Source organism: Haliotis rubra, unplaced genomic scaffold, assembly GCF_003918875.1.
Source record: "Haliotis rubra isolate DU_JTF1 unplaced genomic scaffold, ASM391887v1 Scf655, whole genome shotgun sequence".
Taxonomy (NCBI): Eukaryota; Metazoa; Mollusca; class Gastropoda; order Lepetellida; family Haliotidae; genus Haliotis; species Haliotis rubra.
This window is the reverse complement of record NW_025767363.1, coordinates 181331-205353: the sequence shown is the minus strand read 5'-3', so window position 1 is coordinate 205353 and position 24023 is coordinate 181331. Positions and strand designations below refer to the sequence as shown.

The 24023-nt window shown below is 39.9% G+C and overlaps 3 protein-coding genes across 3 annotated transcripts in view; 1 reads left to right on the top strand and 2 right to left on the bottom strand.

Annotated features, from left to right (window-relative positions):
• Positions 1 to 713: 713 nt before the first annotated feature.
• Positions 714 to 3245, top strand: LOC124257275. Its single transcript, XM_046691296.1, has 6 exons — positions 714 to 1152; positions 1605 to 1670; positions 1795 to 1890; positions 2352 to 2468; positions 2811 to 2881; positions 3033 to 3245. The coding sequence occupies exons 1-5, from the start codon at positions 1137 to 1139 to the stop codon at positions 2858 to 2860; spliced, it is 345 nt and encodes a 114-aa protein (XP_046547252.1). The 5' UTR covers positions 714 to 1136; the 3' UTR covers positions 2861 to 2881; positions 3033 to 3245.
• Positions 3246 to 3295: 50 nt separating this feature from the next.
• On the bottom strand, positions 3296 to 7254 carry LOC124257286 (putative nuclease HARBI1). The gene is made up of 5 exons (XM_046691298.1): positions 7208 to 7254; positions 4633 to 4917; positions 4173 to 4295; positions 3773 to 3907; positions 3296 to 3515 (listed from the first exon to the last, which is right to left on the bottom strand). The coding sequence occupies exons 1-5, from the start codon at positions 7252 to 7254 to the stop codon at positions 3296 to 3298; spliced, it is 810 nt and encodes a 269-aa protein (XP_046547254.1).
• A 7269-nt stretch (positions 7255 to 14523) lies between these two features.
• LOC124257270 overlaps positions 14524 to 24023 on the bottom strand; it is a 47092-nt gene continuing 37592 nt past the window's right edge. Inside the window, exons 7-10 of the mRNA XM_046691289.1 lie at positions 21972 to 21985; positions 20914 to 20967; positions 15558 to 15608; positions 14524 to 15407 (exon numbers count right to left, since the gene is read on the bottom strand). Of these exons, the coding sequence (XP_046547245.1) occupies positions 14842 to 15407; positions 15558 to 15608; positions 20914 to 20967; positions 21972 to 21985 (685 nt within the window). The 3' untranslated portion in view covers positions 14524 to 14841. The remainder of the gene's footprint in view (positions 15408 to 15557; positions 15609 to 20913; positions 20968 to 21971; positions 21986 to 24023) is intronic.

Genomic DNA, 24023 nt, shown 5'->3' with positions numbered 1-24023 from the left:
GTATGCTTTATGCCAATGTACAACTGCTGATGATCTGCATACTTGTGGACGTTGTATGAATGCTGATGGATTATACTTCCTAAAGGCTGTATGCCTCTATTTTGCATCCCTTGTGACGAAAGAAACAAGGTCAAGCATGTCCTAAAGGAACAAATATTTCAGTGTACAAACAGAAAAGGACCGTTTAATAACTTTCATTCTCAATTTATCTTTGATTTCTTTTTACAAGAACTATATGTAAATCATAAATGCTGATGTACAGAGATATTTTCTTTTATTATTTGGGAGGACACAATTATTAACAGAGATTATTTATGGCTGTGCCCTCGAAAGGGGTTGAAGTACCGTAAAATTATTGTCCCCCCTGGGTGGGTATGTAAATCCATGTCTCTCCAAGTATTTATTTACCTACAAGTTTTTAATTGTGGAATCTCTATTATTTTAATTTATGGCTAGACTGGTCGACAATTGCCAAGAACTGAAGGTGTAAATCCAGCTAGGGCCCATGCAGGAAGCAAGTGTTGGTTGTTGTATGTGTATGTGCAGCTGCTTGTACTAGCCCAGACTTAAGCTGGTTTTATAGTGCTAGCCCACTGAGATACCATGCCGCAGTGAAGCATGAATACCCCACTCAGACACATTATACTGACTCCGAGCCGACCAGTCCTTGTTGTACCCATTAATGCCGAGCGCCAAAGGGGGACCAACCCACAAAGCGTTCGTAGCCTACGTTATTCGTAAGAGTTTACGATCGAAAATAAGAAAGTTTTACTAATTTTTACGACCGATCCACAAAGCGTTCTTAATCCATTCGTAAATTCATTATCTTACGAGCATTGTCGTAAATAAAGATCGTCGCTCTCCTGCTGAGGAGGCGACGAATATAGGGGGGTTTCCCAATGACGTCATTACTTCAAGGGAATCCCTGCACTCGGTTAGCAGACGACACATTCCGTGTCACCAACACACCGACATGAATTCCAGTCAATCGTCAGCCACCATCAAGCGCCAGAGAAACAAAAACTGGACCCACACAGAGTTGAGTCTTCTCGTGGAATTTGTCGAGGCAAAAAAAACCTTACTATTTTCGTCATTCACGAACAATGTAACAAACATCATGAAGAAAAAGGCATGGGATGACATTTCACAGAGGTGAGTGAATCTATGAATTTGCGTGAGTCATATCTGGTGTATCAACTTGAGTTGAAGTAAGTAAATACTGATCACGTAAAACATCGATGTTTTGCTTTGAGTACCGAACTAGGTTGAAAGCATTAGAGGCGGTGACTATATGTATGTATCTATGGCCTGTCTCACCAACCTGTCACCGCACGGTGGTAATTCAGAAACTAGTCTGTAGGAATTAGGTTCATGGAAAGGATATTATAGTCAGGAGCTAACGCTGCAGTCACACTGGAAGCCATTTTTGACTCGCAGAAAGGGACAGCACTCTATCCGTCTTTTAGACGATGTAATTCCTGGATGTATTATTTCTGATTCGGAGTTCAACCCCACCCTCTCTCTCACTGTGGGTATATCAAAACACCAAGATTAACGCTTGTCGTTCTAATTTTTTAATAAATGTTCATTGACATTTGTTACAGAATTAGTGCAAACAGTGGGGTCAAGAGACTTACCAAAGATGTCAAAAAGAAGTGGATGGACTACAAGTAAGTGCTAAAATACATCAATATTTTGAACATAATATTTTGTATTAAATAAATTCTACCTGCATGGGATATATCACGTTTGTCCTGACAGTATATATACATTTATACTTTTTTGTTTCATTAGGAGTCAAACAAGGAAAAAGGAGGCAGAAAGGAGGAGGGAGGCAACCAAAACTGGTGGGGGCCTCCACCATCAAGCCTGACAGAAATGGAACAGCGGGTGAGCCTACAGTCCTTTCTGAATCATGAATTTCACGTGTGTCTTTATTAAGATATATGAAATACATCTGGGCATATTGTTTACAGTGTATACAGTTGCTGTTGAATTGTAATTTAACAATTTCATTTCAGGTTGTATCATTCCTGCCTTCATGCACTATTCAAGGTTGTGATGGTGGCCTTGAAAGTGAGGAATTTGAATGTAAGTTCATGAAATGTTATATGTGGAATTGTTTACAGCTGAAACAATCTCAAATGAAATGTTAATTAATATATTTGACACATAGTGTAGATTGTCTCACAAATAAAGGTGAATTTGAAAATGTAAGGAAACCGATGTAATTAAAATTGATTTAAAAATTTGAATAATAATGCAGTTGAGTTACCATACTTTTGGTAGATTTTCCTTTTTGATTGTATGAAATTTTTCAATTGTTATTACAATTCATGTTTTACTTACAGACACTACTCCGGCCACCCCTGAGACTCTCCGTGTACTGCCGGATTTGCCACGTGATGGGGCCTACAGTCTACCTACCTACTCAGAGAGTTTGTTGTCAGCAGATGATGTTCCCCAAGGTTGTTAACATGTACATCATGGATATAATGCTCATTAAGTTTAGGACAAGACATTTATAGGGTTCTGTGTGGAGAGAGAATTATGACAGTTTTAAGCAAGTAATCTATCACAACATAATATGACATCATATCTACAATATCATAGTATCACAGGTTTTACTGGAATGGCTCAATGACTTGATAGTCCACTCTCTCTATGTGTTCATGTTTCACATTGAGAGAGAAGATGGGTGGTATACATTTAATAGTAAAATGTCTTTACTCAGAATTTCAGATTCATGTGATTATGTTTTCATGTCTACGTCCACATTTCAAAATCAATGATGTGTATCTTTATTGCAGTTGATGCAGTTGATACAGTTGATGCAGTTGATACAGTTGCACACTTTTGATGGCCTCAAAGACTCTCAGTGGTATGTACTGTTATTCATGAAGTTTCAAAACATACATAGATGGAAATTGTATTTTGCTAAAGAACTTGTTTGTGTGTATTTGCTATACTGATGGATGGGAAATATCTCCTGGTGTAAAACTTGTGCTATATAATATGAAACTATATTTCAGATAAGGATACTATTGTTATGATAGAGAGGGAGAAACTGAACGTCCTTAAGGACCTGCTTGAAGTTCAAAAGAAGAGACTACACATTGAGGAGCAGAAGTTTGCCTATATCACCTCTCTGCACCAAACTGGCCAATCTGAACTCAATGTGTCCCCAATCATTCAGTTTCTTTGACAAATATGCATTTGCACAACTATTAAAAAATCAGACTGTTCTTGTACCTATTGTTATTATTTATTATAATTGTGCCCAATGACACCATGATTAAGAAAAGCAGTTGTTTATGACAGCTTGTCGAACTTTGAAACCATCATTTAGAGGTCCCTGGTAAGATATCCCATCTTCATGGGTAAGGTCTTCCAGTGTTGGAGGAGCTGGCAATCTGAGGTTGATGCAGAAATTGTGTAACTGACAGGTTGCATACACAACTTGATGGCATTTCTTTGGGTTGAATGGGAGGCAGCCACCTGATTTATGTAGGCACCTATAAACAAAACATTGTTATTTGTTCAGCATAAGACAAATTTTACTAGTCAAATTATTCCTATAAATTGAAGTATTCTTGACGGATCATGTCTTTCATTTACTAAGAAGTTTGAGTATCAATAATATCACATTATGCTTGTATTATATTATTACATCTCAATCTGTCACGAGCCAAAAAGTAATCTCTCCAATATATGAGCATCTCAAATAGTGTTATAATAGTTTTAGAAGAATAATGTATGAACTTGCACATGCCTAAACCTGGATTTGAGGAGTCCAAAAGCCCTCTCCACAGTATTGCGTGTTCTGCAGTGAGCAGTGTTGTACCGCTCCTCAGAAGGTGTGGTTGGATTGACTTTTGGTGTAAGCAGCCATGGGCGACAGGCATATCTGATGGAAAAGTAATAAAAAAGTATAAATAAGCCATACCATTAATAACATAAAGTCAACATGAATACTACAATAATACATATCAACTAAAGGGTGAAATAAAATTTCATTTCTTGATTGATTTAAACATTGCTGTCTTCAATTTAACTTTAAATTTTTAATCTAATTGTAATGTTATTTATTCATTTATTTATTTATATTATTATTATTATTTTTTTTTTTTATTTATTTATTTCTATTTTAAATTTTTATTTATTTATTTTACCCTGAATCACCTAGCAGCCATCCGTCAATCCCAGCCGTCTCCATGTACTGCCCAATGCTGCTGTTTTGAAGCATAAACGAGTCATGAACTGACCCAGGCCACTTTGACACCACACTTGTGAACCTATGGATTAAAATTATAATTATTCCATCAACCATGCATTCATTATTGACAAAAGTTATGTAATTACTTTCTAAAACGGCAATAGCAACCTTTTTGGACCTCATGGCATAACCCATATTGGGCCTTGCGTAATGATTGGTTATGAAAACGAATAGGTGGCACCTCTGGTCACTGTCAAGGTCATTAATGGAGTAAACAAGGTGTGTATCCTTCGAAGTGTTACATTATGATTCCCCATCATGATTGAATACGGGTAGTATACATATGCTGAAAGCATAACGCATTAAATGTGGACGTTTTGGTCTATAGTAGTTAGTTTCTAAGTAGTGTCACGTACCTTAGTTCTGCGTCACAGACAGCTTGAACGTTTACGGCATGGAAACCCTTTCTGCACACGTAAACAGCTTCTTCGTCATCGCTGGGTCGCATAATAGGGATAAGAGTTCCATCGATACACCCAAGCACCTTTGGAAATCTAGCAAGGTTATAGAAAGATTCCTTGGTGGCTCGTTGGTCGGATGCTGCCTTTGGAAATGATATTTTTTCATATGTTTGACAATAGCATCGTTTGTGCGGGTAAATACCCGTGACACAGTGGACTGGGATACCCCATGCAAGTCCGCTAGCTCAGAGAAAAACGATCCCTTACCATAATATCTGAGGGCAATTAAAACCTGTGTTTCCGGCGACAATGCATGAGAACGCTCGGTTTGGTAAGCAAGATATGGTGATAGTGAGTTTACAAGCTCAAAAATGGCATGACGTGGTAGACGATATCGCCGGACTATGCTGTCATCATCCAGCGTATCGAGAACCCGAGTTCGGTCCCGAAATACCCTTGGTCGTGATGGTTTTGACTCTTCTTCAACTAAGCCGAGCAGAAAATATGCAGCCATCTTAATTCTCAAGTTACGACAGAAATGTTTGATTTACGATAGGCGCTGGCCGTTCTTAAATTTTCTCTTAACTTTACGAGATGTTTTCACTAAGATAGCTTTGTGGATCGCTTAAGATTTGTGTCTTAAAGTTACGATAGGTTTTACGATGTTCTTAGCGCTACGAACGCTTTGTGGATCATGAAAGGTCGATACTAGCAAATATCATAGTCTTTCCACAATAAGTACTGCCAATCTTCAACAAAACTATGAATATTCGAGGGAAAATAAACGCCACGCTCCCACTGTATATTGCCAGCATATCCACATGCGTGTAGTGTTATTATTGTGTATTGCCAGAATATCCACATGCGTGTAGTGTTATTATTGGCTATTGCCAGCATATCCACATGCGTGTAGTGTTATTATTGTATATTGCCAGCATATCCACATGCGTGTAGTGTTATTATTGTGTATTGCCAGAATATCCACATGCGTGTAGTGTTATTATTGGCTATTGCCAGCATATCCACATGCGTGTAGTGTTATTATTGTATATTGCCAGCATATCCACATGCGTGTAGAGTTATTATTGTATATTGGCAGCATATCCACATGCGTGAAGTGTTATTATTGTATATTGCCAGCATATCCACATGCGTGTAGTGTTATTATAGTATATTGCCAGCATATCCACATGCGTGTAGTGTTATTATTTTGTATTATCTTACACTACAATTGTTGTATGTAGTGTGTATGTACATTCATGTTTTTTAAATAGCGGGTACAAATTCCGCAGGTTTCTCACTTTTGATTGCAGGTTTCTATTCACTGTATATTATTGTTTAATACTCGGCTTTAGGTTGACCTAAGCCTGGCGTACACTAATGTGGCCACTTATTTTACTTGACATACTTGAATTATATAAGGAGCTTGCTACTGGCCAATACGACACCGTCTTTTGTTGGTTGCCCCGTGATAACCCTATAGCTGATATTGATACAAAAGCTGTCCTCAACAAGTCTGTGACACCACTTCTTATCCTATTCACTGATTATAAACCTGTTATTATATCGTACATCTGTGATCTGATGCAAAAGAAGTTGGACACCCAGTAGGTATAAATAAGTAACATGAAATTACCTACTTTCTCTGTCAGTCCAGACTTGAAGAAGTTAAAATAAAACGTATTGGTTATTCAAAATACTCCCATGAATATCTTTTAAAAGGCGAGTGACCCGTAAAGGTCCGGGTTAGAATTGGCCTTCAGTAACCCATGCTTGTTGTAAGAGGCGACTAACGGGATCTGGTGGCCAGGCTCGCTGACTTGGTTGACACATGTCATCGGTTCCCAATTGCGCAGATCGATGCTCATGCTGTTGATCATTCGATTGTTTGGTCCAGACTCGATTATTTACATATATCTAGAATACTGCTGAGCGCGGTGTAAAACCAAACTCACTCATTTAAAAGACGATAATCCTCCATTCTGTATCCCTTTTGATGAAAGAATCACGGTCAAGCATGTCATATTTCGCGGTTTCATCCTTAAAAGATCTGTGAATTAACTGATCAGTGTTGAATTGTGTTGTAATTAGTCAGGTCACATGTACCGGGTCACCTAGCAGGAATCACGACCGGTCATCTGATACCCGGACGGTATCCTCCCAATGTAAACCAAATCGTCCAGCTCCAGAACAAGCGCCGTTCGATGCCTGGATTAATATCGCTCGGTTCCCACTAGCTAGAAAAGGAGCCCACTCTGTGCCCGATCAGTGAAAGTTGGTAGTCAACACAATGCCAGGATCTGCGAGGCCAGGCAAACACTCGGTCGTCTCCGAGCCCTAACCCTGGACCAGGAAAACATCCAGCTATCCACGAAGCTCAGGGTGCACAAGGCTGTCGTTCTGACTAGCCTCCTCTACGGATGTGAGACGTGGACCATATACAAAAGTTCCTTGAAGCAGCTGGAGAAGTTACACGTGAGAGGGCCTGCGGTCGATTATGAACATTCACTGGCAAGACCGGGTCACAAACTTTGATGTCCTGAACAGAGCCATGTTGACCAGCATCGAGGCCATCATCCTGAAAGCCCAGCGCCGATGGGTTGATAGCGTGATCGCGACAGATTACCACATAAGATCATGGCAGACCACACAAGATATTCAATGACTGGGTGAAGTCCAATATGAGACACTCTGGCATTCCCCCCCAAACAGTTAGAGAATCGTGCTATGGACAGGCCAGGCTGGCGGCGCCCTCATTACCCAGGTGCAAGACAACTTTGAGGAGAAGAGGCGAGCTGATGTAGCTGAAGCATATGCACGAAGAAGGCGTCAGTCGCTGACACTGACCACCCCGAACAGTTTCCACACCCCTACTGCACCCGTGTCTCGGGGTCTCGGGGGTCGCCCTGGACAGCCACCTCCGCGCCTTTCAAGTAAAGGACTTAACATCCGAGGACAGTCATCATCGGATCGATGGACCAAGAAGACCTCGGATGGTACTCAATCCCAGGAAGTACTGTAATTTGCACTTCACTTACAAAATATAATCTCCAAAATAACTTGTGCTGCATTCGGCCACTGCCTGAAATGTGCTTCAGCTAAAGATATATTCCATAATTGGACAGGGATGTTAAAATCCTGTCTTGGACTAAGTGTTGTAACAGTGTGTTTGAGAAGACCCATTCAGAAAAGACCTTCATTGAATATGTGCAAAGACCTATCATGGCGGTTTATGTTATATTGTACACTAAATGAAATAATACTGATCCTCTTCAAGAGCTTATTCTCGCCATTACCTAATAAAGCAGTACTTTACCATGGGTGATTTTGGTCTGACTTTACACCCAAAAAGCGTTTACAAGCAAGAAAAGTCAGATTAGCAAACTCCCAGCCATAACACGGCGGGGCACACCAGAAATAGGCTTTACACATTGTACCCATGAGGTGAATCGAACCCGGGTCTTCAGCATGACGAGCCAACGCTTTAACCACTAGGCTACCCCATCGCCTCTCCATCAGTATCAAGGGTAGTAGCTAGCACGTAGATGAAATATATTAGCACACGGTAAAGGTTTTAACAAAGTAGGAGTTTCTTACCTGAGTAAATAAGATCAGTTTGATAGTTGGCCACATAGTGATTTGGCCACAGAGTGACTGACGTCGTATTTCAGCTTTTACTGATTAAACTGACGATGAAGTGATATTAAGTGTCACTGGGTTTGAAGCACAGCTTGACCGGTGTGTACCGTAGCCGATAATAGTTTAGATAATTTAGAATTATATCGTATGAAACAGAGAGAGACGGATGAAGAAAGAGACAGACAGACAGACAGAGGGAGAACTTCTTTGAGAGGCAATTAGAAGTTGGAGCAGTATGGAAGGATAACAATATAAAGAGGAATAGAGGAAGAAGGACAGAGGCAGACAGATACATACAGAGGGAGGAAGAGAGAGAGAGAGACAGAGAGACGGAGGAAGAAGGAGAGAGACAGACAGAGACGGAGGAAGGAGAGAGAGAGACAGACAGAGAGATACGGAGGAAGGAGAGAGACAGACAGACAGAAACGGAGGAAGGAGAGAGACAGACAGACAGAGACGGAGGGAGGAAGGAGAGAGACAGACAGACAGAAACGGAGGAAGGAGAGAGACAGACAGACAGAGACGGAGGAAGGAGAGTGGCAGACAGACAGAGACGGAGGAAGGAGAGTGCCAGACAGAGAAGGAGAGAGACAGACAGAGACGGAGGAAGAAGGAGAGACAGACTGACAGACAGAGACGGAGCAAGAAGGATAGAGAGACAGACAGAGACAGGAGGAGAGGATAGACGGACAGACAGAGAAGGAGACAGACAGAGAGGAGGGGGAAGAGAGACAGACAGACAAAGAGAGAGGAGGAAGAAGAGAGAGAGAGACAGACAGACAGAGAGGAGGAAGGAAAGAGAGACAGACAGACAGAGGGGGGAGGAAGGGAACAGAGACAGGGAGACAGACAGACAGAGAGAGGGAAGGAGAGAGGGAGAGCAAGTGAGGGGACTTTTGTGTGGGACTTTAGTGCGCGTTACATTTTAGGTCACATCGACATTTAGCTATATATAGTGACAACAGAAGGCCACAACGCAAGGTCACACAATATAAAACAAATTCAGCTTTCATTAAAGCCTGCCGTCGAAGGGCAGTATAACAAATACAATATCGCAGATCAAATCTAAAACTATTCTTTGAGTTTATTTAAACAATGACTTATTATTCCGCAACACAACATAAAATTAAATTACTGATCACCAGCAGCCTAAGTTTGGCCACAATGCTTGGGTTCCATGGACACTTAGAATGGTTATCTCCCATTTGACAGACACCCATTTGACAGACACCCAATTGGCAGACACTGAACTAGAAGGTTAATTAGGGTAACACCTACGGGTATAATGCAACAGTCCACTGTCCAGTGAGTAGAGCAGGGTGAGCCTGAAGCAGGCTTGTTACTGAGAAGTTTGATTGTGGGTAAATAGAACTTTGTTGTGATTAGATGATAAATGATATCTCTTCTCAAAATTGATTTTACTTTCAATTACTATCTAATATTAAAAACAGGTTTGTCACTTAGAGGTTATGATTGCGTTTATTGATAGAAAAGCCCCCCTCCCAATAATAGCATATGTACAACAGAAGTTAACTGAGAAAACGTTTTGTGGGAGAGATATAGATATGTACATATTTGAAAACATTCTGATTTACAGTAAATGAGACACCTGCATTGCCATGTAAGATACGATTAATACCAATCAGTGTTCTAATTTTAACAATACTTTCTAAAGATTGTAACAGTTTATGTCTTTGAGTAGTATACAATGGACATTCAAGGAATTAATGAAAAACGTCTCACAACCATGGCCACATTCACATGATGCGTCATATTTTAAATATTTATTCTAAATAAATCGTAATTAAGTGCACTCGCCATATATCTTAATATTGTGTGCAAAACATATAACTTCTATATTCCATATGAATAATATTTAGGTTCACATTTGTCTTTATTTGATTTATATGATACAACAGTGTCGCAATTTCTAATAGATAAGCTAATGTTTTCAAGATGATGATGACAACTCCCGTTAGACTAGAAATGTTTATGTCTTTTCATCCATCTTTCAAATAAATAATATAGCTTCAGTTTGTTCCTGTGTCTTTATTTGGACTATTCCATTATAATGTGTAGGTAACAGGTAGTAGATAATCTGTTCACTGAACCGTAAATGTTGTTGTTTTAAGGTGTCTGCGAACTGGCTGTCTGCGTAATGGGAGGACACCCTTAGAATACTTGTGCACGGTTCCCCGGCCGTAAGTACACCATCCTTTCAGCTGCTGGAGATTGTATGCTACTTAAGCCAACGATTTAAATTTGAAAAAAAATATCATCCTCTAAGGGGACAATAAATTTAAACTACTTTAACTCCACACCCCCACCCCAAGCATACAGCCATTTACCATCTTAGTTGCGAATTAAACACTACCGATTTTAAAAATCAAGTCTGTACTCAATGTCAGACTGTATGAAAGAATTACATTAAATTCTCTTTTAAAACACCACGGAACAAATGAGCAGCAACATAATTACACAGATCCTTTGTAGATGAAACATTGAGACAGTTTCCCCTTACCTTAGTAAGCGCCTACTTGGGTGTCCCACTCCTTTTGCGTTAGATCTCTGATGTAACATCTAACGGCAGCTTTGTACGGAAGTAAGGACGCGTAGTAGGGCCACGGTGAAAATCTTTTGGGGTCACTATCTCCTAGGAGATATTAAGACCTACGTAGGACTTAGTATATCCTACGTAGGAATTTAGTATCACCTACGTAGGAATTTAGTATCACCTACGTAGGACATATTATCTCCTACGTAGTACTTAATATATCCTTTTTAAGTTGAGAAATGTTTGGCTATGCAGGACGTTAGTTTTCATTCACTATTAGAGTCTATAGTTATGTGTTTCATCTCAAGTCAAAACATTGATTATACAACAGTCTCGTTTCCTGTTGACTGGTCTCCGTCCTATTGCGCAACTTATTACAATAACCAGTCAAGAATTTTAGGACCAATTCATTTAACTGGATGAATAAATATTAATCAGTATTACTAGTATATGATACATCTAAGCACTTGTATATTGCAACACTACGCTCCTTCTAAGCCTTGCAAACACGTCTTGCAGCGTGCTCTGTCGTACAGCGAGCTCTGACAAACGGAAACCTGAAAATCGTGGAAATGTCAAAACGAGGCTCTGCCGCTAGAAGTGTTTGGCGGTCTGGTACGGAATTGATATTATATCAATCACATTTTACGTTACAGGACTACACTGCATAAGCGCAAAAAGCACATAACACGTGTAACCAGTGAGCCAGATGTACTGTGAATCATTTTACGACCTCATCAAACAGGGGCAGTCTGTGACGTCTTAGTTAAGGTCATGCTGCAAACATCTCGCCATAAAATATAGAAATACGATATTATTACAGTTTAAAATTAAAATTCATTTATGAAAATACCAATTTTTTTTATGAAACAAGGAATTGGAATTCAGTGTAACCATAGTTGTTTGTGATGTCTATTTTCATTTTCACACGAGAAAATTAGGATCGGCTGAAAAGTAGGTCATTGTCTGAATGGGTTAATGAACTCATGTTTCGGTTTGCTGTTAGAGTCTACTATCATGTGTGTTTGTGTGTGTGAATAGATGTGTGTATGATAGATTAAACATAACCATACCTAAACCTCCATAACTGCAGTTAGAACAGGGTCCACGTCACCCTAACGTTATACACACACAATAACACTGTATAGTAACACTGCGTTAGTGTCATGAATATTCACTGACTCACATTTCAACTATCTAACGTCCTGCATGTGTGCTACGAGACTGTACTCTGCAGATGACTTCAACACGGAGAAAACCGTTTCCCCTTCAGCAAGCTGTTCACCAACATCTTTACTGTAGTGGACAAGGTGTCACTAAATGCAACTGTGCTGGCTCAAAGCGTTGTCAGACCAATCGCTGCAAGTGTTACAAGGCAAAGATTCAATGTGGTTCTAAGTGTCACTCAACACTCTCATGTTCAAATATAAATTCACGAACAAAATCAAATCAAATTTATAAAATTCAATGTGATGTACATTGTTCCTAAAAATGAACACATATCAAACCAGACTGACTTTAAGAGTAATGACAATAATATTTCAGTAATTTAAATGATTTCAGTAAATATTATAATTTTGTTTCTTAAATTTCAGGAATTATGTATAATTACTGAAAATATCAGTAAATATACATAATTCCTGAGTAAATCAGACATTATACATAATTACTGAACTTTTCAATAATTATACATATTTACTGATTATACATATTTCCTGTAACATATACACATGGAGTGTCCTCACAGATAAATATTATCGATTGATATTCGAAGGGACATTACTCTTGTGGGCTTCAAAGGAGAAATGACAGGACTTTCAAATAACATCACCGCTCAGGATAGACATCTAGGTCTAATGTATTTCCGTTTCGAAGATAAAGCATATGATATTCTAAAAGAAAATTGATAAAAGTATCTTTTCGTGATTGAATTATACTAGCCACATAAAGAAACTGTGCACACAGAAAATGCCTTCAGAATTGGAATACAACACAGCAAAGACGAAATGATGAAGGCTTTTTATATGCTGAAGTATCGGATCTCAAGAAAATGTCTAAAGAACATGAACAATATCCGTAACGATGACGTCAGAAGTTCAAAATCGAGTAGGGCGTCACACGACGAAGTCACAAAGTCAATAACGGGTATGACCGCCGTGTGCGTGGAGCACAGCAGTGCATCGACGACGCATAAAGGCTAGTAGATGAGCACTGAAGGCCTGGGGAATGGTCTGGGGCGTGGTCACTGCTGTCTGGAACCTGTGTCTGAGATGAGTCACCCAAATCCATCTGTCCTGTCTTGGCGTCGTTACGTCGGGAACGCCCAGAACGTGGGTGGTCGGCGACGTCATTCCTGTTTTCATAACGCCTAACCAATGCAGATATCGTTTTACGATGGCATTGGAAATGTGCTGCCACCTGTTGTTGGCTCATTCCTGCTCGAACCATTCCAATGGCTTCATGACGTTGAACAGATGTTAATCTTGGCATGATGTGCATGTGACTTCTCATGTGGATTTGTAAACGTTTGAATGACCAAAATCAAGCTTTCGACAGTGACAGCAATTTCAGAGTTTCACATGCAGTGTGCAGCTGCACAGGCTGCACGTGCAGTAGCACATTGCCAGGTCATAGGCCATCGTCAATGACGTCACGTCGCCTGGCACGTGCATGAGCGTTTAATTGTCTCCAATATTTGCTATGTTCACAAATGTGTTTATGTATGAAGACGCTGTGTGCTTATGTTTATATTTTCTGTGTGCACAGTTTCTTTATGTGGCCAGAATAGCTGAATTCTTCTCTTCAGTTTGATTTCAATGTCAAAGATGTCAAATTGTCAACGTTGTCCATGTTTAGTCGTTGTTACTGGGTAAGATAGAGTCATGCTACCCGGGAAACTTTAGATTTCGGTTTCATATGCATTAGCTGTTAACAAATCATAAAAGTGTTCTAATTTATCTAAAGGGAAAAGAAAAGACTTGCGGTAGAGTCAGAGAGTCGCACTGCACCATAAACACCTTAATGGTGCTTTTTTATTTATTCTAAAAAATGATGTTGACAGATTGATTCAATTGATTCTACACCCTTCCTCTTTGTGTTTTGTCTTCTTCTTTGTGTTGTGTACCCGTTAAGATCGGGGTTAGAATGAATCTTCAGTATCCCATGCTTGTCGTAAGAGACAACTAACGGGATCGGGTGGTCAGGCTCGCTGGCTTGGTTGACACATGTCACTGTTCCCAATTGCGCAAATCGATGCTCATGTTGTTGATCACTGGATTGTCTGGTCCAGACTCGATTATTTACAGACCGCCACCATATAGCTGGAATATTGCTGAGTGCGGCGTAAAACTAAACTCACTCACTCACTCACTTTGTGTTGTGTTGTAGATCTACGCCGACACATTCTGAAATATGGTACAGTTAGACGGAGATGTATGAAAATAGTGTTAAATTGTTTTATTTTCTGTAAAATATGCATGATATCAATGTCTGTTGATGTTCAGACGGGGGACGCAATATGTGTGTCCTCGCTGAATGGCGAGTCACATATTTACAAATATTCAACAAATGACTCATATCTCATCTTATGCTACAAGAAAATAATGGTCCACTGCCATATTTAATGGAATGACCAAACACGAAACAATTGAAAGTGTCCATGTCACATCCCAGGTAAGACGACCTGGCGAAAGTAAAGAAGCGTACATTTTAATAGAGGAGATCATGCTGTGGCGATACGTCGTACTATTATATCCGGTGACAAGGGGATGTAATTTAATAACAAGTGGCACACAGTGAGGCTACGTGAAGTAGGAACAAGGAATAGTATGCTCCATAAAGTCAATATGCAGGTCTGATTACACAATGTCATTTAGAAAGTGGTCAAATGTAACATACTTTTAATTTGGTATTACGCTTTCTCGGTAAAGTACAAATTTTAGTACGTTTATGGAGTATCAGCACTCCAATCCTCAGGGTATATCCAATCCTCTTTGTAAGCGTTGATATTTTGGTTCAAACATTTTTGTTCTTTCTTCAAATGTATGTCTAAGACTTATCCTGTTGAAGTTGAAGAAGGGACGGCCGCTAAAGAAATATTCTCCTTCTTCACCGAGTTGTGGACATTCACCTTCCTTACTGTACGAGTTGATAGTAAAGATGGCATACAGTTTGTTTCCTTTATTGTTGTTACACCTTTCCAGACTTGATCTAAGTTCACGAAAACGACTCTTGAGGCGACTTTTGTCCTTTGGTAAATCAACTGCCTTGAATACGTCTTGAAATATATAACACGTGTGTTTGTGTTGATCAACAAAATACTGCTGGTTAAATTTCAAAACATCACTCACAAAAACAACCTGATAACCTTCATCTTGGCACTCTTTTCCTAGCATTAAAGCTATAGTTGTCTTTCCTGCCCCAGGTGTTCCACTCATCGTCACACGACTGCAAGACCCCAGGATTTCCTTCATTTTCTTGTAAAGTTTGGCAATCACAAGGGGCTTTTCGGTTTTCATCAACTCCTTCCTCAGTAAATCTGTTTCAAAATTATATGAGTAAAATTGTGTGTGTATTTTAGATATTTTGAGTGTATGCAAAGATATTCCACTTAAGATCAGTAAAATGAGAAGTAGATTCCTAGGATGCAATTAAAATGTCTTTATAGAAGCTTTTGGTGTGTGTCTACCTTCACTCCAGACTCCACGTTGGGGCTTCTCCTCCTCGTCAGGTGGATCTCCTGCTGGACGAAGCAAATGATTGGTTGATGTGAATAACTATATATCATGTAGCATAAGGTTACACTTACACTGAGCTGCAGCTGCAGATAGATATACATAGTGGGTCCTGTCTACCTTCACCCAAAGCAATACCTGGCACTAGAAATGGAGCTTGTTTGTTTTAAAGAGTAAAAGGGTGTCTTCGGAAACTGGATATTTATTTTACTTAAACATGCTATTCACAATAAATGAACGGAGTTGAGAAAATACCTCTTAGCATAGCTTATCTGCTGTATTTACGTATTTTACAGTATGTATGGACAAAACACTGTTGACGTTTAAAGAGAGATTGAGAGGGACGGGGAAATGTACTTTGTTGCATATACAGCTCCTTATACAAATCTGATTGGATGTTGGAACGCAGACATGTCTGTTTGTGAGTAGTGAGAAGGCTGGGTTTTACTTTACATTTAGCAACATTCCAGCAATATCATGGAAGGGTCAGAAGAAATGGGATTCTCACAGATTTAAGTGTGTGTCCAATTATCAGCAATGCAGTCATTTACACATTCCCACCCTCATCTGTTCTCGTGGCTTGTTGATGAGGGGTCTGGGGAATTATGACCTCCACCAAACCCAACTCATTAACAGGTTGCTGTGAAAGGTGAAATATTGTTATCTGTGGTGTTATTACTTAATTGAATTGATCTGAGGACGAAGTTAAAATGTTTCTGTTTTGTAGTTTGGGCAGCTACTGAAATAATATATTGTGTATGTGTCTACCTTCACTCAAGGCACCACTGTTCGTCGGGGGCTTCTGCCTATGTGGATTTCCTGTTGGATGAAACAAATGGGTGATCAGTATCTATATGATATCTTGTGATACAAATGTCGAAATACTGGATATAAATAGCTCTACGTTTCCGTAAAACCTACCGATTGATTTACTGTTTCTTGGGTAAACTGTTATTTGTATACCTTCACTCAAGGCACCACTGTTTGTCGGTAGCTCCTGTCTAGGTGGATTTCCTGTTGGATGATACAAATGGGTGATCAGTATGTATATGATATTTTCTGATACAAATGTCGAAATACATGAAATAAATAGCTGTAAGTTTCCGTAAAACCTACCCATTGATTTAGTTTTTTTGGAGTAAACTGTTTTTTGTCTACCTTCACTCAAGGCACCACTGTTTGTCGGTAGCTCCTGCCTAGGTGGATTTCCTGTTGGATGAAACAAATGGGTGATCAGTATCTATATGATATTTTGTGATAGAAATGTCGAAAAACGGGATAGAAAATGTTTCTGTTTAGTTCTTTTGGAGCTCTGCAAAGCAGCTACAGAATATGTGTTTAGTTCGTGACCGAACCTCAGCGACACACGCCATCGGTCATTTTCAAAGACGGGCATCGCAGCATAAGGTGGCAAGGCATTTGAGCGTGTCAAGACAGATCATCTCAAACCTTTGGACCCTAAACAACAATACTGGGAGTGTAAATGACAGACCCAGGTCAGCTCGACCTAGAGTTACGCCACATCTGGTTGAGACATCTTCGTTCAAATTCCACGGCCGCATCATCCACAACAATCATAATCCCTGGACTGCGCCGAACCTCCGACCAGACAGTGCACGATTGGCTATGAGAAGCCAGACTTTTTGCCAGAAGACCAGTTCAACGTCACGTTGTCCCCTTCATCAACGTCAACGGTTGATCTTTGAAGCATGACAATGCTCGACCTCACGTTGCACGTGTTTGACAGGTCTTCCTCCAGCAAAACAATGTTCAGGTGTTACCTTGGCCTTCTCCATCGCCCGATTTGTACCCCATTGAACATGTTTGGGCTACTCTGGATCTATACTTGACCCTGCGTAATCCACCATCTCAGATACCACAAGAACTGTACACAGCACTTCAGCAAGTGTATCAAAACATTCCTCAAGACAGCAGTCGGCATCTCCATTCTTCTATGTCACCGCTACCAAGCTGTTATCGATACTCATAGTGGTCAGACCACGTGGCTTTAATAGCCCTCTGTGGTTTTGCCAAACACTTTCTTGATGATAATGTTTTGGAAATTTGTAAAATGATGAATTTACTGTAAATAAGCAAATGATGTCATGTTTGAAATCAGTTATATGCACTCAGTAACTAATCTCCAAAATAGCATGTCAAGTTTCGGGGTTTTTTTTAAGAGAATATATTGTTTTTGCTTCGTTTGTAAATGTATTGCTTAAATGACAAACATCACAACAATAGTTGTGGATACCATATTTACCTCGGAGGAGTAGTTTTTAAACAGGGTTGATCATCACTAATACCACGTTTACACCAGTTGTGCGACGGATCTACGGCCGAAAAATAACCCACGATCACACTCCCTAAAATGAAGTCGTAGTGGAGTGGCGGTGGGGCCTCTGTGAGGTCTCTATCGTTTCCGAAAGTATCGCTAACGATCTCCATCACTCTCAACCGGTCACATTAGGTTTGGCGAGCGTCGTGAATGGTTCTCCACTCTCGCACAACGTCTGCGTCCAACTCACAGTCGCACTTTTCGTAATGCATTCTCCATCCAGTTCCTTTGATCGCACCCAGTTTTAGAGGCTCAGTAGCAGCGTTGTTGTATAGTTCTATCCCTTGTCTCCATCCTCCTTATATGACGTTGTGATTGTCATCCTTACAGTATTCTGGATGCCCAATGATGTTTTGAAGTACTATACATCACTGCGTTATAGTCTGGACAATTTCATGTGCTTGATACAACACAGTCACCAGACACCGCCATCTGTTAGCCATAATACCGAAGGCGTCTGCCACACATCGGCCAATTGATAAACGGTAGTTGTAGATCCATTCCTCCTTGGTCATGTACCTGTTAGCCTATGGCTTCAACATAAATGCTGTTAGACCATGGCTTCAACATAACTGATATTTAGGCAAAGGCATCTTTGGCCAGTATGAAGTAATGGCAGGTTCCTTGGTTGAACATCTGCGTCAGCATCAGCCTGTTCATTAGGTTCAGGAACTAGGAGACCATGTGTACCAGTCTCCAAGTGGTCCTTCAGATCCGATGCATGAAATATTGGAGCATCTGATTGGTGTTCAACGCCTCCAGTATCCACCCATTGGACCTTGTAGTTGTAGTCCACAAGTACCAGGAGAACGGTGGAGTAGCACCAAGTGGCAGTTAACTGATTTTGATGTGCTTTAATCCAGGGACCCTATGGCATGAAGTACTTGCCATTTTTGTTCAATTTTCTGGCTATTTCCTTTACCTCATCTGGTGTCGTAAGAGTCTTGAATATCTCGTCTCTGTAGGCACCCACGATAGCCTGGCCAACTTGGGATACCTTGTTTTGTTTTGATGACTTGCTCACCCTGTAGCTGTAAGCCATGCTTGTATACTGGTCACCAGTGTCCGTGACAGTTTCAGTCAATCGATCTTTAGTACAGGCCTATAGTACATTTATATACACAATATTTACAACTGAGCAGCAGAAAAGCACATGTCAAATATTTACAGATAACAAATTTAAAGCCAATTTTTCTATGTATAAATGCAAAATAGATATACATTGACAGGTTCTGTAATTCAATAGTATTTTCATTTGGTAATAATATAGTCATTTCTATTTCATTTAGATGGGTATAACAGTAGGATGTTAAATATTTCTTTCTAAGGTTTTCATAGACGGGGCAGATAAAACGAAAAAAACGGCATTCGTCTTTTACAGCATTAACGTTACAGAGGTTGCAAATTCTACGGTTACGAGGAACATTCATATATCGCCCAGTTTCAACAAACAAGTGGTGTGATGAGCAGCGAAAACGGGATAAAGCTACACGGAATTTCTTTACAGTTATGTTTGATAAATAATATTCTTGGCATAGTTCATGTTTCCAATGTTTATAATACAGACATTTAGAGGATAGATTGATAGATTCAAGCCATTTTTTGTTGATAGATGTCCTTCATTCTTTGGGTCAGTGATATAATAAAGAATTTTCTGGTTGGGCGTTCTGATTATTCCAAACATAACCATATCCCGTTTTGAATAAAAATTCCCTTACATTAGTTACCCAATTTCTTTTCTCATTTTTATCATATACTATCATCATATCATAACACTTCTTAGGAAATCTATGACATGGCATAGTATCATAACCAGTACTGACCAAGTGACAGTTTCAACCCTGCTTCCAAAGAGGCTCTGTAGTTATTGCCTTTTCCTGTGATGTTGGATCCTATTCTCTCCTAAATGTCAGCAAACAGCTCCACAGGCGTTCTAGTGTAGTTTTTGAACTGATTTGGATTGTCCTACTTCAACCTCTGGACAAGTCCCGGTCCTTTTCAATCTAAGTTACACTGCTTATATTGAGTCTAACAAACCCTAATAGTCTGTTTATTACCGAAGTCGTGAAATTAAACCCAAATCTATACTTTCAAACACAGGCTGGCTACCCGCCCTCGCCGCATGTAGAACGCAACTTCACAGAAGAAACGTGACGTCATAGCCTTATTCATGAAGTCACGTCACCATGACAAAGTGATATTTTGCCTAGGACATCGTATGAAAAATATTAACCCTGATATGTTCACCCTCGTAGGTAATAAACAGTGTTATGTGTCTACCTTTACTCTTGGTACGCTCCTCCTCCTTCTCCACACCCGCCTCCTCCATCTCCTCCTCCTTCTCCACACCCGCCTCCTCCATCTGCTCCTCCTTCTCCACACCCGCCTCCTCCATCTCCTCCTCCTTCTCCACACCCGCCTCCTCCATCTCCTCCTCCTTCTCCACACCCGCCTCCTCCATCTCCTCCTCCTTCTCCACACCCGCCTCCTCCATCTCCTCCTCCTTCTCCACACCCGCCTCCTCCATCTGCTCCTCCTTCTCCACACCCGCCTCCTCCATCTCCACACCCGCCTCCTCCATCTCCTCCTCCTTCTCCACACCCGCCTCCTCCATCTCCTCCTCCTTCTCCACACCCGCCTCCTCCATCTGCTCCTCCTTCCTCCCGTCAGGTGGGTCTCCTGGTGAATGAAACCAGTGGGTAATCAGTGGGGTTAATGACGGATTTATACATGAAGACAATATGTCCTGGCGGGTGACAATTGTGACGCAATGAACATTAGGCAAATAAAGGCACTACTCATTATACGATTAAAAGTGTCAGCAGTATGTTTCATTCATATTTATTGTGTCTTGTTCTCAAATGTTTTGGGTAAATGACAAACATCGCTAAGATAACTATGGACACCATGTGTATCTCAGGGGGGGATTATGTGACCAGAAGTTGCATGGCTGCTGCACAAAACGCGTCTACCTTCACGCACGGCTCCACTGTTTATCAGGAGCTCTTCCTCAGTTGGATCTCCTGCTAGATGAAAGCAATATGTAATCAGTTGATATATTAGAATCTCATTAGGTTTCCCTGAAATAGACAGAATCAACGTTCTCACAGCTTTCCTGAACCATTACACTTGCCAGTTGTATAGTCGATAACGTAGCTTTGGAAACCAGAAGTTATTGATCTTAAAGATGTATATTCAGCAGAAATTAACGTGATTTAAGAAATATCTTTAGGCTTAGCTTGCATTATCTCCATAGGTACGTATTTTACAATGACAGTATGGATAGGTATAACACTGTTGAAAGTTCAACGTGGTGAGAGGGGGGGAGGATAGAGGGAGGTGCATTGTTGAAGGAACTATTCTGTACCCAAATCTGTTTGATTGTTTGAACACAAACGTGGCCATTTAAGCTTTAGTGAGGGAGGTTTACGCCACGTTTAATAATATTCCAGCGGAGCCACACGAAATGGGTTTGTTATTGATGTCTGTGTCCAACCATCATCCATGAAGCATAGTCTGCAGCCATTTACACATTAGCATACTCAGGCTTTTCGTAGCTCGTTGCTGTGAGCATTGTCACAGACACAGACTTGCACCGAATGACCACATGGAGCAGCCAAGACATGACATCAATTAAAAATGCCATATCGCACACATCCTAAATCATCATATATGTATACATCTTTATGGTAGGCAGACTTACGAAAACAATTTGATCATGCTAAGTTGGCGCGAGTTACGACCTTGCATGCTTTGGTGAGTTTCGTGTGTAGATTATGACACTTTCTACAACCACAACAGAACTAACTACATGTATTGAGCGCACTTTGTTAAACACATCATTACCATGTTGCAATATCACGTTGAATCATTGTAACCACAAGCACCTCACGAAGACACAATGCAAGGAAGACGGGTTAACCTCTCATACATTGATAATGTCTTAGTCGTTGGACTCGACCCATGAACATCCGTACTGAGGATCATTTTGAGTTTATTATTGTATATTGCAAATGTATAGGTTACTTACTTGCCACTGGTGAGCTGAAACAAAAAGCAAGTGACATATCAATAAATTCCATTCTAATTGCTACAGGTTCTTTTAAGGATCACAACTGATCTGATCATATTCTTGTACATTCCCAACGCAAAAGGTTAGTGCATACCATTGCATATTTCCTGTCAAAGCCAATAACAATGTTTGCATTCCTAACTGTAGATATAAAGAGTGTTATATTTATCTGTATTTATGTACGAGATGAACCATTCATATGAGTTTTTAAATTCAAACAATATCTCCTATTGAAATTGCTAGACTTATAGGAAAAATATAGGTCTGATGATCCTGAACAATTGTTTGGCACCATCGCTTATATACATGTCTTTTGAAGTTCAAAAATAGAAATCTAAGATTCCCCTTTTAGTAGGGAATTGCAACTCTCATGGCCTATCACTTTTTATACAGCAAAATGGTCAATAATCACGTTTGTGATATACCGTAATATTTCGAAGCGCAAGAATAAAACATTTGGTAATAATAGTTAGAATGACATTAGTTTACATACACGTCAACATCGATATGTACTCAAGGTTTGTATGACATGCACACGTCACAAAAGCATAGCCACGTAAACAGATGAAAGTGGAAAGGCTGCTCTAACATGTTTACAGTATAGTTTCTTCTCTCTTATTAAGGGATCACATCAGATTATATGGAAAACTGCTTATGAGCAAATGAATCCACCTCACACCTCTTCCTTAAGGTAAACTGTTTATATATAATGATGTCGTGATCGTCAAACAATGTGTATTTACCTCAAGAACAGCGTGTAACATTTGCAGTTATACAACACGGGTAAATTTTATTTTATTCCTTAACAAAAGACTGTCTGACCCAACACTCATAACAAACAACAAACCAGGGTCGTATGGTACAAGTAAACATTGGGAACTGTTGTTTGACACTGATCTCCTCCACATGTCTACCATAAAACGTTTAGAAAGGTTTACCGAGGCCCTGAATGTTGTAACCTCGATCCAACAGCCCTTTCGTCATATGACTCTCTTTGAAATCTTGATAATAACAGCATGATCGGTTAAACCTTCAAACTTGTAATAATTAAGCACAAAAGGCTGGAGCTGTTGTGATATTACTTGACATTAAGGGACAGTTGACTGTTACAAATTTGAAGTCATCCCACTTGGGATTGCCTTTTTTGGTACAATATCAGTTTTATGATATCACGACATTAAACGAAGGCAAGTAAAAATGTTTAGTTTACTTAATCAAATGTGCATGCTCAGGAAAAGTTTGGTTCAGGTGTTCTAACTGTATTTCTCACCACTATTCTACTCTCATAGTTCTCTCACATGTTTGTGAGTTAACATGTGGGTTGATATCGGATGACAGTTGATCTTATAAATAGTCCTAAACTCTTACCAAAAATGACGCTGTAAATATACACTTAATAAAGCACATGATTGACATGGTACCAGTGAATACATGTAACTGGTGCTAGCTGCATACACACACTAAATGCAAATTATTACTAAATGTGATACATCAATCCTCAATAGTCAGGATAAACCCTTTAAATACTTATCTCAGTAGGTTAGAACAGTATCATTCTTTTTGCTGTTCATATATAAAGCATTTGTGAATGTTCTGCCTCCTCATGATAAATTAACCTGGACGTTTTGACACATGGTACACGAAGAATGTGACCACTATAACGGATACAACTGTCGATATTGCTATTCTAAATTATTACCTCAGTGCAACTAACTTATGATCAGTGAAATAACTTCTATTCGAGTATAATATGCATGTTTTGTGACTGAAGAGTGATTGTCTACCCTGTCTTTGTTGATAATATATCATGAAAACACTGAGTTGCCCAGGCGGTCCCATTGGCTGAACAACTCGGGAGCTATAAGCGGGAGAAGTCATTATCCAAAACGCTCCACGATGCACACTAGGGAGCAGTTATTGTCACACTAATACAAATATATTTGCAACCTTTATGTTAAATACAAATATAACTGGCATAACTGAAGTACACATATATGTATAATTTGTCAC

Coding starts and splice junctions, on each gene's coding strand:
- LOC124257275 (XM_046691296.1), top strand. Junction 1,891..2,351: donor TGACAGAAATGGAACAGCGG/GTGAGCCTACAG, acceptor TTTTACTTACAG/ACACTACTCCGGCCACCCCT. Junction 2,469..2,810: donor AGCAGATGATGTTCCCCAAG/GTTGTTAACATG, acceptor TCTTTATTGCAG/TTGATGCAGTTGATACAGTT.
- LOC124257286 (XM_046691298.1), bottom strand. CDS start 7,254: ATGATGGCCTCGATGCTGGTCAACATGGCTCTGTTCAGGACATCAAA. Junction 4,296..4,632: donor GTCTGTGACGCAGAACTAAG/GTACGTGACACT, acceptor TTTAATCCATAG/GTTCACAAGTGTGGTGTCAA. Junction 3,908..4,172: donor TGGCTGCTAGGTGATTCAGG/GTAAAATAAATA, acceptor CTTTTCCATCAG/ATATGCCTGTCGCCCATGGC.